The sequence below is a fragment of the Danio rerio genome, chromosome 9 (genome assembly GCF_049306965.1).
Source record: "Danio rerio strain Tuebingen ecotype United States chromosome 9, GRCz12tu, whole genome shotgun sequence".
Taxonomy (NCBI): Eukaryota; Metazoa; Chordata; class Actinopteri; order Cypriniformes; family Danionidae; genus Danio; species Danio rerio.
This window is the reverse complement of record NC_133184.1, coordinates 49,262,222-49,282,500: the sequence shown is the minus strand read 5'-3', so window position 1 is coordinate 49,282,500 and position 20,279 is coordinate 49,262,222. Positions and strand designations below refer to the sequence as shown.

The 20,279-nt window shown below is 35.7% G+C and overlaps 1 protein-coding gene across 50 annotated transcripts in view; it reads left to right on the top strand.

Moving 5' to 3' along the window:
* The window catches only part of tns1b (tensin 1b), a 488,173-nt gene that overhangs the window by 454,056 nt on the left and 13,838 nt on the right, over positions 1-20,279 (top strand). For 27 of the 50 annotated variants that reach the window (XM_073913184.1, XM_021479035.3, XM_068223676.2 and 24 more), the window contains 7 exons: positions 1,166-1,319; positions 2,960-3,978; positions 5,352-5,438; positions 9,376-9,504; positions 11,835-11,930; positions 17,372-17,449; positions 19,175-19,246. In XM_073913184.1, coding sequence (XP_073769285.1) covers positions 1,166-1,319; positions 2,960-3,978; positions 5,352-5,438; positions 9,376-9,504; positions 11,835-11,930; positions 17,372-17,449; positions 19,175-19,246 — 1,635 coding nt within the window. Of the gene's footprint in view, positions 1-40; positions 59-1,165; positions 1,320-2,959; positions 3,979-5,351; positions 5,439-9,375; positions 9,505-11,834; positions 11,931-17,371; positions 17,450-19,174; positions 19,247-20,279 lie in introns of all 50 variants that reach the window. The other 23 variants (XM_073913181.1, XM_073913177.1, XM_073913174.1 and 20 more) reach the window with 1 other exon arrangement.

Sequence of the window (20,279 nt, the reverse complement as noted above, 5' to 3'; positions counted from 1 at the left end):
TTATTTATTTATTTATTTTTTGCTGCTGTCGGATAAACAGAGAGTGAGGATGAGGAAGGTAAGAATGTACTAGATTTAACAGTACATCTAAACAGCTTTTTGTCATCTTTCACATCAACGTCTTCTGCATTTGTTTTTTATTTATTTTTTATTTTTTTTATTTCTCAACAAGATAAACTACATTTAATCTTTGACTTTAGTAAAGTTCCCAATTCAGGTTTAGATCTAGTGTCTCTATAAAAAAATTTACACAAATAATAAAGGTTAACGACCCTTTACTCTCCCTTAAGTGGTTATAAAGCTTTATGAGTTTATTTATTTTGTTAAAAACAAAAGAAGATATTTTAAAGTATGTTGAAAACCTGGGCAGAACGGTGGCACAATGGGTTGCACGATTGCCTCACAGCAAGAAGGTCACTGGTTCAAGCCCTGGCTGGGCTCAGTTGACATTTTTATGTGGAGTTTGCATGTTCTCCCCATGTTTACATAGTCCAAAAAAAAAAAAAAACGTGGTACAGTTTAATTAAGCTAAATTGTCCGTAGTGTATGTGTGTGAATGAGTGTGTATGGATGGATGTTTCCCAGTGGTGGGTTGCAGCTGGAAGGGCATCCGCTGTGTAAAACATATGCTGGATAAATTGGTGGTTCCCAGATTAATAAAGGGACTAAGCCAAAAAGAAAATGGATAAATGAATGTTGAAAACCTGTGACTTTCATAGTAGAAAAAACAAATACTAAAGATCTAATACTAAAGTCAATGGTTACAGGATTTCTTTGAAATATCTTCTTTTGTTTAACAGAAGAAAGAAACCCATAAAGGTTTGAAACAGGTGAGTACATAATGATAGATTTTTCATTATGTGAAATTTCTGGTGAAAGGTTAATGTGACTATTTTAAATTTAAATCATAGGTGAACTATCCGTTAAAATGTACAGTATGTGCGTGTAAAGGAGTGTTTCCTCTCGGTCCAGTTTCCTTGTGTTTACACCCTCAAAAATCAATATAGAGTATCATAACCTGCTCATTTTCATCAGTTTCCATTTCAAGCACTATAAATCATCAGGGCATGTTTTACATGTGCTCATTAATTTGTTTGACTCTGCTAAACTCTTGTGCTCACAGCTATTTTTCTTTTTTTTCTTCTTTTTTCTTTTTCTTCTCCAGAGCCTCGTAGTTATGTGGAGTCTGTGGCGAAGGCAGCAGCAGTACCTGCATCTCCAACATATGACAGCGACAGCTTAGCTCGTCCTGCCGGACCGTCCCATGCTTACAATGCTCCACTTTCCTCCAGCAGCCCCATTCAGAACCCAGATCCAGTGTAAGTGTCACTCTCGTGGGTTTTGTTCCCCTGTAACTATTTCTGAACTGCCCCTAATCATACCTGTCAACTCTGGTATGTGGAAATAAGGGATATGCCCCCTACAAAAACCTCAAATTACTAAATCTGTTAATCTGGAGCTGTTTCATTGTAAATAAACAGTTAAACTGTTACTAATATGTTTTATTATTATTAGTTACAAAAGAGAAAAAAATTATATTAGCATCAAATACATTAAAAAAAAAGGTCAGCTTATTAAAATAAATAGCTATTATAAAGAAATAGAACCAAGTTATCAAATCTCATTAATCTTTTTATTCACTGTATTACTTACACATTCTTATTAAAGAGCAACAAATGAATCTCTCATTTATATGGATTTTTTGTTTGATTACATTAAATAACAGAGGTTATTTATTTTAGAAAATGCACACATCTAACGTTCAAATTAAAACATTCGATTGCTCTCCGAACTTTTTCTGCTCATTTAGGACAAAATTAGTTACCCCACCAAGATCAACATCTTTAGATGGTATTATTAATAATTATGTGTATATGACTGTTCAAACACGCACCCAAAACCCAGACTTTCACTCTGATTCAAATTGCGTTTACAGAATCCGTTTGGGAAACAGAGTCTGTTTATCATTGTGGAGTGGGTCAGCTGACTGTCACGCACCGCTATATGACTTGAGGATGTTTTGAGGATTGCATAGGAGGGGTGACGGCACCAAGAAAAGAGATCATATCTCCCCTGTCTCGCCTCATTGCATTGGCTACCTATAAAATACAGAGTTGATTTTAAAATTCTTCTTTTCACTTATAAAGCTTTGCACAATTCTGCCCCGGCCTATGTCAGTGAGCTTATTAGGCCATATGCAGCTTGTAGACCGTTCAGATCCTGTGACCAGTTTCTTTTGTCTGTCCCACGGTCTCGCTGCAAGTCAAAAGGTGATCAAGCTTTCAGTGTTGCGGCCCCAAGGCTCTGGAACAGTCTCCCTCCAAACATCAGAATCTCTCCTTCTTTGGATGCTTTTAAATCTAACTTAAAGACTTATTTTTACTCTCTTGCCATTGAGTGATGCATGCATGTTATTTTTTATTATTTGTATTTTAGTATTACTTTTAAATATATTTCTATTTATTTTTAATACCATTTTTTTGTTTTGTTTTATTGTCTAGTTTATTTTATTGTAAAGCACTTTGGATCAACCACGGTTGTGTAAAATTGTGCTCTATAAATAAAGTTTACCTTACCTTGCCTTGCCTTGCCTGTAATGAAAAGGAGGGGAATCCCACCGTTTTTATATTTATTTCAAAGTGTTTTCATGCCTAAATAAAACAAAAGCACAGAACAGACTCATTTAAGAGCAAGGGGCAGTATGGGTTGCGTATAGGGAGAATCGGCTCTTTAAAGTTTATTGCCACCCTTCATAGACAGATTGGAAATAAGGGAGAAATACGGGAAAAAAACTTTATGGCATGAAAGCGGAATAGAACTGTAAAATATGGGAGAATCCCGGGAAAAACAGGAGGGTTGAGAGGTATGCCCTAAATGCCTTTATTAAAATAATTCTGACTTCAACTGTATATATATATTTTCATAAACATTTTATTTGTTTGTTTCTGTGTTCTTTTAGTGAAAGCACATTGGCTGACAGCGGGGTCGGGATGAATTCTTTATCCCAGGCTGCTGTCGACATTTTCCATTTCCAGCCCTCCGAAATCCCATACCAACCACCACCACCCCCCTACCCAACCTCCATGTTGGGTAGCTACATCAGCCCTTCTCCAGCAGAGGCCATGCAAAATAATACCACCACCATCCAGCCACTTTCTGGAAGTCCTGGGACAAGACACCACACCATCCTTTCTGACATGGCGTCCGTTCCCAACTTTCAACACAGATTAGCAAATCAGGATGGTCCCATACTTGGGCGACAGCAGGCTCCAGCTAATGGTCATGTGCCTGGAATTGCTGGTAGTCCAGTGCAAGGAAGACACACTATGGTGTCCCAGGGTACACAAAGCAGTCCCATACTGAGCAGACAGTATCCTGTCACCCAGGGGATTCAGAGTAGTCCAATTCTCAGCAGGCAGCCAATGGGACAAGCTGTCCAGAGCAGTCCAGTCCTCAACCGACAGGCATCCCTGAATCAAGCAAACCAAAGCAGTCCAGTGTTGAGTAGACAGCAGTCCATTACCCTACCCAACCAAGGCAGCCCGGTCCTAAGCAGACAGTCCTCGCTTAGTCATCCCAGTCAGGGTAGTCCTGTACTAGGACGCCACCCTTCCCTAACACAGGGTAGCCCCAGCCTGGATAGGCATCCGATGTACAGCGGTTACACCACTCCAGAAGAGCGACACGGAGCTCTGTCACGCCAAAGCAGCTCTTCAGGATACCAGCCGCCATCTACACCGTCTTTCCCAGTTTCTCCAGCAGGATACATCGAGGGAGCGGGATTCAGACAGGGGAGTCCTGCTTTCCAACCTCAGTTGCCCGAAAAGAGACGCATGTCCAGCAGTGACCGCACCAATGGTGGCCTGTCCTATGGGACGCTCAATGGGAAGATGTCCTCACCGGTGTCCAGTGGCGGCAGCACTCCGAGTGTTCATTTCTTCCACACACTCCCCGATTTCTCCAAACTCAACATGTGTGGTAAGTCTAATGTCTGGTTCACACCAAAAGTGAAAGTAAGAATTTACGAGCATAGATTACAGACAAATGCGCAAACAAGTTTCTGCTGAGCGGCATACATGATTTGGGATGCATGGCACGTTTTCTGCGATAAAGCAGAACTCGACTCAGTTGCGTCTATTACTCAAGGTCAAATATTTCAACTAAGTGGAAAATTCAAGCGAGACATGGTGCTCTGCGTTTGGTGTGGACCCACCATAAGAAAAAGCAGAATCAAAATGAGTTTGAAATTAACCTTTTAACTGTCTTCCCCACTCTTTGAACATTGATATGAAAATGACTTCATGTTAAATGATTGCCAAACTTTCAATCAAATGCTTTGGTGCATACATTTTAGCTGGGTCTCATTTTAAAGAAGTCACTTATCAAATTACAGCTGAGGTGAACAGTTCAAAAAATTACACAAAGCAAAAATTATGAGCCGTTTTTGATTAATTCCGAGCACGTGGCGCGACATTTTGCTGTGGAAACTGGTCATACGACATCAATTTTCTGCACTCCCAAATGTATTGCATAAAATATATTGCATAAAATATTGCACTTATTCTTTTTGATCTTTTTAGATATTAGTCTGAATCGTTCGGTTTGTAATACCTACTGAACCGAAAGTCTCATTCCGAACGGTTCAATATGAATACACGTATCATTACACCCTTAATAATAATAATAAATGATTGCATAAAATCTTAATATTATTGGTTTAACTTTATCATTTTTTTATGATTTAGTCTTATATAGTAGTAATAGTAATAATAATAATAATAATAATTATAATCATAATAATAATCATAATAATAATAATAAATGATTGCGCAAAAAAATCTAAATATTACTGGTTTAACTGTATCGAAAATGCAGCCTTGGTGAGCATAAAAGAAAATAAAAAGAAACCCCTTGCTAATAAATAAATAAATAAATAAATAAATAAATAAATACATAATGAAATGTAAATAATTTACTTGTTATAAATGACATAAATATTGTATTTGCATTATGTACATTATTATTATTGTTGTTGTTAATGTTATTATCATTTAATAGATTGGGTTTTTCAATTATATTATTAAAATATAGCCTTTTTAAGCAGTTATTACAAAACTGTTTGACAATACTTATAGTCTCTGGTTAATCTCCAGAAGCCTTGTGCTTATTGTCGGAGTTACTGACTGTAATTTATTAAGAATGATGGTAGCCCTAATACAGATGAACCTGAACAGTTGTGTGCACGTCAATTTAGTTTTAAAAAGACATGCATTAGGTAGCATATACATCCTGAACTAATCCTACATTACAGCTGATGGACTGCTAAATAAAACGTATTTTTCATTTCCCAGATGGAAGTCCAGAAACCAGAATGAACGTGAAGTTTGTCCAGGACACGTCCAAATTCTGGTATAAACCAGATATCTCGAGAGACCAAGGTAAGGGCGCTGTCCAATATATATGTTGCAGGGTTAATTTACCTATATTTAGACCCCCAAATGGAGGCTCATAACTCCCATAAAGAGTCAAATATGTCTCCTGCCACCATATATGAGGTCAATCGCTGCTGGTCTGCACATCTGGTTCTCCTTCGTGCTCTTATTGGATTAGATCATCTGCGTTGGAGACCTCTTTTTAAACGCAAACACATGCAGTGACATCACGCTGCACTCGACACATGTGCTTAGTTAAACACAGCAAACATCGTTGTTTCATTAGCTTGTCTTAACGATAAAAATAAACCTCTTTTTTTCTTTGCTCACTTCTTATCTCTGTGTGTAAAACTGCAGGGTAATTTGCAGCAATTTGTTTGCAGTTTACTGTCACATCTTCATGTTGTAAATGATAAATATATACAAACACAGGTTATCATCTTAGAAATTAATTGATGTTGCAGGCCTGTAGTCAGCCTATTAAAAGTGGTGGTTCTTTTTTTTCTCGAAAAGTGGACCAATGTGCAGTTGTACGAGAATCAACTGACATTTTAAGCACTACTGGTTATCATTACCACACTTTTTGATGCAACGAAAATACTTCTTATATTTTTTGTCAGAATGCTTACTAGGGTTGGGTATCGTTTGGGTTTATTTCGATACCGGTGCTAAATCGATACTTTTAAAACGGTACCGGTGCCAAAAAGGTGCCTGAACAGATACTTTTAAGCCACAAAATTATGACTCTAGAAAAATATTTTATTTGACAATCTTTTAAAAAATAATTTTAATAGAACAATATAATAAAGTTTAAACTAAACATCAATTCATATTTTATGTATCTGAATTGCATTAATACATTACTTTTGGTCATTTGCGGGCATGGGCCACTTATATTTTTGGTTGGCACATTTTAACATATATCACAAAATACTTAAAATAAAGTACTGGAAGTAACCTATATTTAAAATATACTAAAAATTTTAAATATATTTAAAATTACTGGTAGTAATTTTTTTCATGCATCACTCTGCAGTCTTCATAAACAAGATAATTAAATAACTTAAACTCAAAATAATCTTCCTTGTTAATTTATTTGTCAAGTAACTTTGTACTGGTGTAGGATAAGACATTTCTAACATTCAAGTACATAAAGACACATTTATGCACCTTTAAACTTAAACAGATAGGCCTACAGTTGAAGTCAATTTATTTTGCCCTCCTATTCATTTAAAATAATGTTTCTGAAAATTTTCAGTGTTTCCTAAAAAAACTAATAATTCGTTAAGTCATAATAAGTCCTATTTCTTATTGTTTATTACTTGAATAAAAGCAGTTTTTAATAAAAAAATAATTAAGGTCAGTATTATTAGCCTCAAGAAATATTTACTGTATATTTTTTGATATACAAAACAAATCAGTTACAAAATACTTTGACTTATTATTTCAACTTTAAGTCTTTAAATTACACTTTAATCTTAATAAAAGACTATAAAATACTTAAAGGCACTGTGTCTGAATACAATTGTCTTGCAAAATAACTAGTAAAATGTTATGCACTGACTGGGTAAAATAAAGTAGATATTTGAAATGAGTTAGTTTAACTATTATGTTTAAAAATGTGTTGTAAATAAATCATGTGTTGAGGCGGCAATCAAAAATGAATTAAGGCAAAACTAAACAAGTTGAATATGACTTGAATTTGATCAATGTTACATCTGTTCTTTGGTACTTGCAGAATGTTTGTAAATTCAATACTGCGTTTCCTAATGTAAAACTATGTACTCTAGATTTCTGATTAATAATGGTCTGTGCATAGTTGAGCACTTCCTATAGTAAAAGTGTTAAAATCGCTAATACCCCTGTCAGTTTGGGTGCCAACCTCTGACGAATGCGGGGAACTTAGTTAATGCGAGCAGCATCGTCACTGGCAGGGAGAGCAAGTGCACAAGTTGCTGTGTCAGAATCCTTGCTTGTAAAATACGATTTAGAATGCTTAGTTTAAGCAAATTTGATGAATGCAATCATGCGTATTGATCTGAAGAGAGTCGCTCTCGCCCACCGAATGCTCTGTACTGCGTGCGTTGCATGCGTCCGTTCCCTAAGCAACAAGAAAAAACGCCTGACGTCGCTGACACTGTCCATATCCCTCAAAGTAGTTTAGAATTAAATGTTTAGAGATGATGACAACTTGTACCTAAGTGTGCCTTTGCACCTTTGATGCTTCTTACGTCCTTGTCGCAGCACCAGTGGCACCGAAATCAATATGCTGATTTCATCCGGTACATACCGGTTACAAAGCTGTCGGTGCAATAATGGCACCGGGTTTCGGTACCCAACCCTAGTGCTTACTATACTAGCATTGGGCAATGTCAACCAATTTGGCATTGTACAATTATTAGCCTAAGTATAAAGTATCAGCCTATACATAATTAATTTAATTTAAGCACAGATTTGTTTCAAAACTATTTCTAAATTCAGTTCTAATTTCCAGCAAACGAATAAATGAACAATGATAACGAAGTTATATCCTAATACACATTCTTTGCCCCATATGGTCTAAAACCTGACAGGTGGACAAATCTAAGCTTGTTTTTAATAAAAATATAAATATTGATATAATAAATAATACTGCTAATAATAATAACTTTATACACTTTATTATGAATAAACCGAAAAAGCCTCCCTTAGATGAAGAAGGCATGAAAGTATATGGTTTTTATATTTATGTAGGCTAGAAAATAATGTTTTGTAATATTTTAACCCTTTATATTTATATCCTATATATGTTCTTATTATATCCTATATGTATCCTTAGCATTTAATTCTTTTTTATATGTAAAGATATTTGCGTATTGCTGTACACCCTACAAAGTGAGGCACACAACAAACGCGCTCTGCACTTAATAATAGACTGGCTTTGTTCTGGTCTGTTTAACAGTCTATTATAGTTTCTCAAAATAGCAACGCGCCAGCAATACACCTCAACACGCCTCCTTTTCTAGACCAGAATGCCTATTAAAATAGGCAAATGCATTTGCTATTTAAACATCGTGGCGCAAAACGTCAAAACGACTCTTGAGCCAAGCTGAAACTAGCAAACAACAATTGCGTTGCACCTTGCGCTGCATTGCGCCATGAGTATGATAGGGCCCATAATCTTTAAAATTATGACATATTAAAAAAAAAATCGCAAATATAACTGAGGTTTGTGATAAAATAAGTGATTAAATCCTTATTTTCCTCAAACTGAAACAAATCATCCACCCATATAGTTGAGTACTGAAGGGGCACAAACAAAAATTAGAATTTGGATATTTTTCTTGAAAAAAAAGTTTTAAATTTTAAACTTATTTATTTATTTATTTATTTATTTATTTAAATTTTTTCATTTTTTGCTTTTCTTGATTTTTCCCTCTTTTTAAAATTTTATGTTTAATATTTCTCCCTAACATAATTTGGGTGTACTCATTTTAGGATCGTTATTGTACTTTATTTTGTTAGATTAGCTCCAAATCTGGCTTAAGTACTGACTAAACTAATGTATATGCACAATATAATTTTGTGTAGCATCCAGTATTAAATATATATATATATATATATATATATATATATATATATATATATATATATATATATATATATATATATATATATATATATATATATATATGACATAATAATATATTATTATGTATATATACATAATATAGTATAATATATATATATATATATATATATATATATATATATATATATATATATATATATATATATATATATATATATATGACAGGAATATATAAATATTCCTGTTTTCTAAGTTTGAAATATTTACTAGTATCAAAAACAAACAAACAAACAAACAAAAAAAACAAAAACAAAGCAGCTTATTTTCTGGTACAAACATTGTCTGTGTTTTTTTTCCTACTCTGGACTTCAGCGATTAACATGCTGAAGGATCAAGATCCTGGGGCCTTTGTGATTCGGGACAGTCATTCATTCAGAGGAGCCTACGGCTTGGCTATGAAAGTGGCTTCACCACCTCCAACCACTCAACCTACAAAGAAAGGTATGTCATGTGCTTCCTCTCAGTATGCTGCTAATGCAGAAAAGCATTCCCCAAATCTCTTTCAGTTAGGAGATCTGATCATAAGCCTTGCATACAAAACCAACAACACACACTTAAAGGCTTACAGTGTTTCATTACAAAACAAAGGACAGTGGAAAGCCTCCGCTTCCAGCCAGAGGTTTTAAAACACCTACTCATATCATTTGCTAAATATTATTGCAGCATTTCTGAATTATTGATTCTGATTAGTCATTTATGGCATTTTGTGGCCAGATATTATGAAAAAAGGACACTAGATAGAATTGTTTACTCATTTAGAGATTTGTTTTAGGGTCTTTTCACAGTTGGCAGATTAAGTTTGATCAAAATGAACTCTGTGCTGTTATTGCAGTTCATTTAAAAAGATGTCTCTTACGTTCACTTCCAAATAATTTTTCTTGTCAATATAACACAATGAAAATTAAAGGTCACATTTTATTTTGATGAGCTGTTTGTGGAATATAAGTTACATTGCATCTACATGCCAACTAATTCTCATTAGAATATAAGTAGACTGTTAGGTTGGGGTTAGTGTTTCTTATAGTCAGTTAAATGTCTGTTGAAGGTGCAGTATGAACGGATATTAGGCAGACAGTCTACTAATACTCAAATGGATCATCAAAATAAAGTGTTACCAAAATAAACATTAGAGAAACGCATGAAATATTGCTTTGATTCAAATATATATTGTGCAATTTTGAGACAAACCACCTGTCAGAGACACGCTCTTTTTCCATTCTTATAAACACATCATCTTGCTGGGAAAACATTATGCAGTGCGCTTGACAAACCACCTGTAGGATACACACTCTTTCCTATGTCCTCTCTGTATGCACCAGACGCTTTCCTACAAACATTTAATTTCAAGGACTCAAAACTATTTAATAAAATAAAATAAATAATAATAAATGACGAAACTTAGACTTGTCATAGTATCTTCACTCACTGGCCACTTTATTAGGTACACCTGTCCAACTGACAGATCAGAGGTATGCAGAAGAGCATCTCTGAATGCACAACATGTCGAACCTTGAGGCAGATGGGCTACAGCAACAGATCAGGAAACTGAGGCTACAACTGGTACAGGCTCAGCAAAATTGGACAACAGAATACAGGAAAAATTTTGCCTGATCTGATGAGTCTTGATTTCTGCTGCAACATTCGGATGGTAGGGTCAGAATTTGGCATCGACAACATGAAAGCATGGATCCATCCTGCCTTGTATCAACGATTCAAGCTGGTGGAGATGGTGTAAGGGTGTGGGGGATATTTCCTTGGCACACTTTGGGCAGATTAGTTTCAATTGAGCGTTGTGTCAACACCACAGCCTACCTGACTATTATTGCTAACCATGTCTATCCCTTTATGACAGTGGTCTCAAACTCAATTCCTAGAGGGCCACAGCTCTGCAGATGTTAGCTCCAACCACCTCAAAGTCACACCTGCTTAATAGTCTCTATTAAGCTGCGGTCACACTGGGCTTTCCCTCCCGTAGACTTCCATTCATACGCACGTGAATGCATCAGACCAGAAACGCAGGGTCATGCGTTAAGTTTCGCAGGTTGCTGCGGTGCAAAGTTCAAGCTTGGTGAACTCTGACCTGCAATATCGCATCACTTGACTTTGTGAGACCAACCGAGGATCAAAACATGACCTCTCTGGACAGAAATTTAAAACATGTAGCAATTGCTCGCTTTTTTAATGCCTAATAATCTTGTCTATTGCCGCCCCTTTTTGCAGTGCTGCACAACAGAATTTCACATTATCAAACTCTAGTGTGACCACAGCTTAAGTCTTGTGCACTTTGATTGCAAAACGTTGAAGAGCTGCGGCTCTCCAGGAATTGAGTTTGAGACCCATGCTTTATGACCACAGCGTACCCATCTTCTGATGGCTACTTCCAGCAGGATAACGCACCATGTCATAAAGCACTAATCATCTCAGACTGGACAATGACAATGAGTTCACTCACAGTTCTGAGGAATATTTCCAGTACCTTGTTGAATCATAAGGGATTAAGGCAGTTCTGAAGGCAAAAGAGGGTCCAGCCCGGTTTTAATAAGGTGTACCTAATAAAGTGGCCAGTGAGTGTATATATTTCTGCTCTTAAGGATTTAAAGTGCTTATTTTATCTTAATTTATAAGTCACTTAATTAAGATAATGTGAATATTGAGCAAATTGGGTCATTATAAGTTAGACTACAAGTTGGGTCACTTCATCAAATGATGTTTTTATTTATTTTTTTGGCCAAAGTCTTTAGATTTTGACTTCATATTCTTTATCATTACAGCTGGAGATGTCACTAATGAGTTGGTGAGGCATTTTCTAATTGAGACGAGTCCGAAGGGTGTGAGACTGAAGGGCTGCCCCAACGAGCCGTACTTTGGTAAATCAGACATTTTCAATTTTTGCATTTTCTACCTTTTCTAAAGCCCACTTAGCAGTGTTTGTCCGAGATGGTCTGATTGTTGCCGCCAGAGAAATCAAATGCTTCTCTGAAAAGTGGGTGGGAAGCAGAAGCTTATTAGCATGTAAAAAGACACGCACAAAAACAACATTATCTGGGTTTTCATTCCCCTTTGTTAATGTGCATTTTAAAGTATAATATGAGAAACAATTGACAGAAATTACAAAAAAAAAAAAAGGTTTTACATGTATTTAGACTTTACAAATAGATTTAATCACTTTAAAAGGATCATTATAAAGCTTTCGGACACAACCTGTTTCTTACATCTGAGCTAGTGTTTGAATGATTCTCTAGTATAATGTCTAAAGTGCTGATAAAATGTGATTTTGCTGACATTTTAAAATTATAAGACTGAAACGGCAGGAAATGCCATCAGTCTAAAAAGATTTTCAAGTATTTCAGTATTGCAATTGGGATATTACAATAATTAACCACAAAAAAGCCAAAGCAAAGCAAACACTATCAGATTACTATGGTATACATACAGCACTATAACATACAAAAGAGAGATCGACTTAGAATATCACTTACCTGTTTTATGATTTGTTCAGCTGTTTTTCTCCCCTAAGGACTTAATTTGCAGTATCTGTCGCCATCATGTGGCAGAACATCAAACAGTTTTTTTCTCTGCTCAATATCGATTCTGTATCAGAAGTCGAGTTAACTAAAAAGTTAATAATATTATTATTTTTTAATAGTTCGGCTTTTTTTTTTTTTTAATAATAAAAGCAGTGGGTGTCTTAAAGGGATAGTTCACTCAAAAATAAAAATTCACTCGCCCTTCACTTATTAAAAACCTTTATGACCTTTCTTTCTTCTGTTGAACACAAAAAAATATATTCTGAAGAATGATAGTTGCTTGTACCCATTGACTTACATAGTAAAGAAAAACAATTCTATGCAATTCTAAGTTAATGGGTGCCAGCATTCTTCAAAATATCTTCTTTTGTGTTCAACAGAAGAAACTCACATATGTTTTGAAAAAGTGAAAGACGAGTGAATGCTAACAATATTTTTCTTTGAGTTAACTTCGCCTTTAACACACACCATATTACATTTTTTAAGAAACTAAAACAGGACAACTTTTGATGAGTTTTCCCTTTCGTTCACACAATATTGCCTACGAAGCCTCAAAGTTTCTCATGACTTGTTATAAGAATGATTTGTTGAATGTTCACTAATGTGAAAGACCAATCTGTCAAGCATGTAGAACAAATGCTTGTGTGGTTAACATGTGAATCCTTTAAATCAAGCTGTCCGTGTTGCTCCCAGAAAGCTGCAGAACATCTGCGAGTCCAAAACGCCAGCATGGAAGCAGCTGAGATTATTAAGTACAGCTCAAAGATGGCCTCTCTGTAATTTACTGTCTGCGGACCACATTACACGGAGGCCCAGTCTGTTTAATGGACAGTTCTGTCTTCTTCAATATGGCCCGTTCCACATCAAATAAGGAGACATGACAATTCAGGGGCTGGGCAGGCTTGCGTAAGAGCTCTAACATTCTGTTATGGTAACCATTTCATGAGGGTGTGTTTATTATGAAATGCAGAAAAGACAAAGAAAAATGTGATGAGTGGGAGTGAAAACAGGTGTGGGGGGAAATTGGCAAGGATTTGTGTGTTGTCAGGAGTTGCAGTTTTGTTACTGAACGGGATCTCACACAAACATTTCACCCAAAAATTCATCACCAATTGTTTGTCCTTTTGTCCTTCCAAACTTTGTTGTTTATTATTTATTTTTGTTTTTGTATGGAAACAAGAGGAAATTCTGTATAATCCCTGTAGGGCTACTTTTAATTTATCTGATGTGTAGCTACAACGCTTTTTACTACAGTTTTAACAATTCTTTTAAAAAACATATGGGATCTTTAAAAAAAGATCCCATGGATGTTATAGAGGCTTGTCATGCCAAGAAACACAGTTTATTTTTAAAGGCATAGTCCAAGCAAGATCACAAATTCACACTGGTGTTGTTTTGGAGTGATTTTATACCTATAGATCGGTTGTTTTGTTCCAAATAGTTAATAGTAAGCTGACTAAAATAGTAAAACAACTCACATGTGAGTAAACTCCCTTCACACTGGTAAAATCTTATATTGATTATATACACACACACATATACAGGGCTTTACATTACCACCCGCTTAATTACATTCAGGGCTTTACATTAACACCCGCACAGATTTCAGCTCTGGTGGGTAAGACAGCTGCTTCCACTAGCCACTTTGGCTGGTTGGAAAACATTTTTTACAATGTAGTTTTCTTAAAGCAGGGTTCGACAATAAGGGTGGTCCAAAATGTGATCTTAGAATCGAGAAGCAGCACGACTGACAAAAATAACTGTGTTCGCGAGAGCAAAAGCAGGTGATTACCTTATGAGAGTATGATCACTCGCGCGCACTGGTGATGTGATGTGCGCGACTGTTAAAAAGCGTGCGCGCTCCCGTTAACTTACGTGAAACAACCGTGGGTAGGGGAAGTGCAACTGGTGCGATCAGTTCTCTTTGAAATAGAATAGACAAAAATGCTTGTGCACCCAGAGTCCTGCTGCTTTCCAGAGCTCAAGATTTAAAAAAAAATTATATAAATACATCATTATTGCTTGTTTGAAACCATTTAAAATTTGTGGCAAATAAATGATTATTTCTTTTTGGTGTGATCAGAGATAAATTTGGTAAACTCTTAATTTTTAAGCCCTAAAAAAGTCATGTGTAATAAAAACTAATTGCAATGCGACACAACCCATTTGCTCATGCACACTGAGCAAGCTCATACACAACCCCACACACACAAAGTGAAATGAATGAGAAGGCATGTGGACAACACAACATCTAAATTAAGTAATTTTAGCATGTCAAAGTCAAATTTATGCATATAAAATATATTTTCCAAACAACAAATGTGTGGCTAGTGAAAATAGTGAATGGCTAGTAATGTTGGAAATTACATTCATAAACTGTGTGTGAGGGGACTACAAATTGCCGGACTCTAAACAAATTGCAAAGTATTGTTCTGTATCTGCAATAATAGGCAGTCTTCATGTGTGGAGAAGACGATGCCATCTCTATCCTTAATCCATTTACTTAATACTGCACGCAGAATGGATTGAGTGTCTAATAGTGCCACGCAAAAGATCATCAATGGTTGCATGCTGCTTGTACTGTGAAACATTATGGGCTCCTAACGATTATTTGGATGCTGTGTTGTTCTAATAGTATTAGTCATTCCAAATAAAATGAATCAAATGTGTGTGTGTGTGTGCGTGTATGTATATATATATATATATATATATATATATATATATATATATATATATATATATATATATATATATATATATATATATATATACATATATATTAGGGGTGTCACGATTTCGATTTTTAATTGAAATCTATCAAAATTTATGCTCAATTTCGATTATCGAATCAAAATATAGAATCGTCGATGCTGCCACGCCCCCATGTCATGTCAGTTTGGCTTGCCAAGCGGGAAAAAAACAGGCTTGTTGAAGTGCTTGTTAAACTGTGCAGACGCAGGAGACCCGTCGACAGAACTTAAACCCTCTCCTCTTTCAATGAAGTCGCCGGTGTGTAAGCATTATGGATTTCCAGTTAGTTATGTTGACAACGTTTGTGTTGTCGACAAAAAAAAAAACACAGTTTTGCAAGCTCCGCTATGTACGTATTACGTACGGTTCGTCTGATAGACAACACCGGCATCGCGATCCTCCGGCCGCCCCCGTTGCAAATCCGCTCGCAAAAAGTACACACTCAGGCCCTGTTTACACTGTCTTTGTTTTTAAATGGCATTTTAGAACGACAACGATTTGACATCCACAGTGGCGTGTAGCATTTCTGAGCAGCCCTCCTTCCTCTCTACCTCTGAAAACGCACATCACGTGACCACACAGACACACATACAGCCTTGCGCTCGAGACAGCAAGTCCAGGCAGTCAGAGGACTGCTTCAATCTTTCACTCACTTGTACTTAGTCATTTTAGCGAACACCTCAGATACTGTTGGCTGGTTCCTGTTGGTTGTGCGTCTTTTTTTACCGACGCCATTATAACGACACAGATCACTGCCTATTCACGAGTCCCGCAGAAAAAATGATTGACAGGTGGTAATTATGTGTGTAACTTGCCTTTATTCATTTACTGTATGATTTGTTTATGGGTAAAACAAAGACCATGCAGGTCTGGTAGTTTAAACAGTAGGCTACAAATAATGAATTTGGTCATTAATTAATTAATTATTCATAATCGAATCGAATCGTGCCTTTAGAATCAAAAATGTAATCGAATCGAGGATTTGGAGGATCGTGACACCCTTAATATATATATATATATATATATATATATATATATATATATATATATATATATGTGTGTGTGTGTATATATGTATATATTTATATATATATATGTGTGTGTGTGTGTGTGTATATATGTATATATATATATATATATATATATATATATATATATATATATATATGTGTGTGTGTGTGTGTGTGTGTGTGTGTGTGTGTGTGTGTGTGTGTGTGTGTATATGTATGTTCATAAAAGTTTTCTTTGGAAATTCGAAATAGGGAAATCATATAAAAAGCCAGTGACTATCAAAATACAACATTGTGCACAGTCAATTAAATAATGCTAAGGATGTTTTACTTGCATACTTTCAAACCAAAACTTTCAATAATGCACGTCACAAATTCTTACTGTTCCAATATTCACAAATTTTTGAATATAAAACCAACTTTACCTCAATCTGTTTTTGCTAAAAAGTGGTATGGTCCGGTTCGCTTTTTGGGACATTTTGACAGTGGAAACAGGCATAAACAGTTGTGCTTTTATAGCTGATCAACGTTTACCTTTCATTCACTTTCAAATGTCGACATTAATGGCGTTTTTGGAACAACATGAAAGCAAGTAGCTATCCAGAAGTGAGTTTTTGCTTTAAAATAGCCCTAATATGAAATAACAAACCGTCCTCATTTCCTGTTAGTGTTGATAAAATCTGATTGCTGAAGGAGGAACATTTTAGAAGCTGATTATAGCAGGTTTCCTTTCCGCCATCAACCTGGTGCAAGTAGTTTATTCTCATGCCCAAACAAAGTCCCGCCAGAGCTCGTTTTCCCTAATATAGTCAAATATTTCCAGCAAAGGTTTAATAAAGAAACACAGCTCGTGTATTGCATGTCTTCCAACTTTCAACTGGACAGCAACATGGATTTATGGTTTGTCATATCAGGCGTCAAAGATTGACCACTTCAGTAGGGCTGTAATGTGAAGTATGCCCTCCTCTGATTTCTGCTCGTAAATCTGAGCCCAATTTTGTTTTGATGTTGTGTGTTCAGGCTGCCTGTCTGCGCTGGTCTACCAGCACTCCATCACTCCACTGGCACTGCCCTGCAAACTAGTCATACCAACCAGAGGTGAGACAACATACACACATAACAGGGACCGCAACGGGGATATATACACATAACACTATCACTATACACATAACAATGACCACAATAAAAACCTGTATGCTTTGTTTTACTTTAAAGGTAAACAATACAACTTAAATACCAAAAGACAATAAAATGTAGACAAATTCCACATCATAAAAGTGCTTACATTTTGTTTTATATATTTCTTTTTTTTTATTCATTTAATTTTTATTTATTTATTTATTTATTTATTTTTGCATTCATGTGTGCCAATATTGCACAATAAATTTGTCCATATTTGTTCTATCATACATTATAATTTATTTATATGATTTTTTTTTTGTTAAGAATTTTCATACATTCATTCATTCATTCATTTTCTTGCCAGCTTAGTCCCTTTATTAATCCGGGGTCGCCACAGCAGAATGAACCGCCAACTTATCCAGCAAGTTTTTTACGCAGCAGATGCCCTTCCAGCCGCAATCCATCTCTGAGAAACATCCACACACACATTCACACACACACTCATACACTACGGACAATTTAGCCTACCCAATTCACCTGTACCGCATGTCTTTGGACTGTGGGGGAAACCGGAGCACCCGGAGGAAACCCACGCGAAGGCAGGGAGAACATGCAAACTCCTCACAGAAACGCCAACTGAGCCGAGGTTCGACCCAGCGACCTTCTTGCTGTGAGGCGACAGCACTATCTACTGCGCCACTGCCTCGCCAGTTTTCATACAAGATCATAATTTTTGTGTTTTTGGTTTTGTCCTGCATTATCATACATTATAATTTTTTATATGCATATCTGTGTTTTTGTCCAGCAATTTCATACCCAATAACACTTTATTAATGTATTTCGCCCAGAATTTAATTGCAATATCCAACATTTAGCATGAAAATACAGGTTTTTTTGAACATTTGAAATATTACACAATGGATGTGTGCATACTGGTTTTCCAGTATTATTTTACATTATATTTTTTTGTATGTGCGAATTGGAATTTTTGTCAAGCATTGTCATAGAAGATCACTATTTGTGTGCATTTTTTTGTCCAGCATTATTATACATGATAATTTTTAATATGCACATCGTAGTTAGTCCAGCAATTTTATACCATATCACACTTTGTGTTTTCGTTTAATAAAATATTACACTTTTTTCACAGATAGGGTTTTTTATCCAGCAATATTTATCCCACTATATTTTTGTCAGCAAGTACATTATATTTTGCATGAAAATACATGGTTTTTGGGCACTTGAACATGCATGAGTGCTGCTCACATTTAAGCAAGATGCAATAATGTCTTAAATATATAACAATATGACTAGAAGCATGTTTTTTCTCTACTAATCTCATTCCTTTGTATGTATGCATGTGTTTTCTATACTTGGACTTTCATTATGACCTCATTTATCTGTGTCCTTGGTCATGATGATGTATGTCCTGTTTGTCTAGTGTGAATAATTGTGAACATTCATCCTCGTTTAGTCCTCTGTCCTCAGCCAACTGCTATATGCCATTCAGGTGTCAAAGGGCACAAAGCCGCAGACCTTTACGTGTGGATTTCCGCCTTTTCAAACACAGTGTGACGGCATGTTTGCCAGACGCTTTGATTACTGGCATAGTATGCATTCCTGCAGGCGAACGACAGGTTATAACACTCAGCCTGACAGGATGTGCTCAGTTTGACCTCTGACCTGCGCTCATGTTTGCAGATCCTCTGGAAGAGTCACCTGAGATCGCAACACCAACCAACCCGGCGGCAGATATGCTCAAGCAGGGCGCAGGTGAGAAAAACACATTACTGATTGTGGAAAATGAATCATTTGTGGCATTTTTTAATGATTTCTCTCTGATAGTGTGATGCTTTAGATTCTAATTAAGATCTTCTGTTGCGTTTTGAAAAATTAAAAATAAAAATATATTTGAAAATACATTTTTTATTAAGATTTTATTTATAAAAAAGCAATAATTACAGTTACAGTAAGGCTCTTCCAGAAGAGCAATTCTATTAAAATGACAATTGTGGCCAAATAAAGAGTTGCATAAAATTAAAATCTATTCAAATATGTGGTCATTTCAAAACACTTATTTAAAATAAAAATACATTTTAAATTAAGTTTTATTTAATAAAAAACAATAATTACAGTAAGGCTGTTCCAGAAGAACATTTATAATAAAATGGCATTTAAAGAGTTGCATAAATTTATTAAAATGTAGAGTCACAAAAATCGTATTGTTATTATATATTATATATTATATATGAGCAATATCACACGACTACCAGTGCGATATTGTGTGATATTGCCCTTTATACCAGGGGTTCCCAAACTTTTCAGCCTGCGACCCCCAAAATGACAATCCCAGTGACTCGCGACCCCCAATATCCTGGCTATAAATACAGAAACCTTGCATGCAATGTCACACACACACACACCAATACACCCAGGTATATTCTTCGTTTAATGTCAGTGCTGTAAATGGGCCAGAAACTTTAACCTGGTGTTATAAAATCTATCTGCTGCATCTGACGCTATTGCTGTGTCTTTAATATAATGTAATTCCCACTGGGGTCGCAATCCAATAGAACTAGTAACTATAAACTACTATAGTAACTATATAGTAATTATAAACGACTATATTTTTTCTTATCTGTAGGTTATGGATAAAATATGGTCATTCTTATATGATTTAATAATAATAAATAGATTTTTTTAAATCACCAGGCGACCCCTCTTCATTGTCCCGCGACCCCTCGAGGGGTCCCGACCCCCACTTTGAGAACCCCTGCTTTATACAACAGTTCGATGGCATAATCGT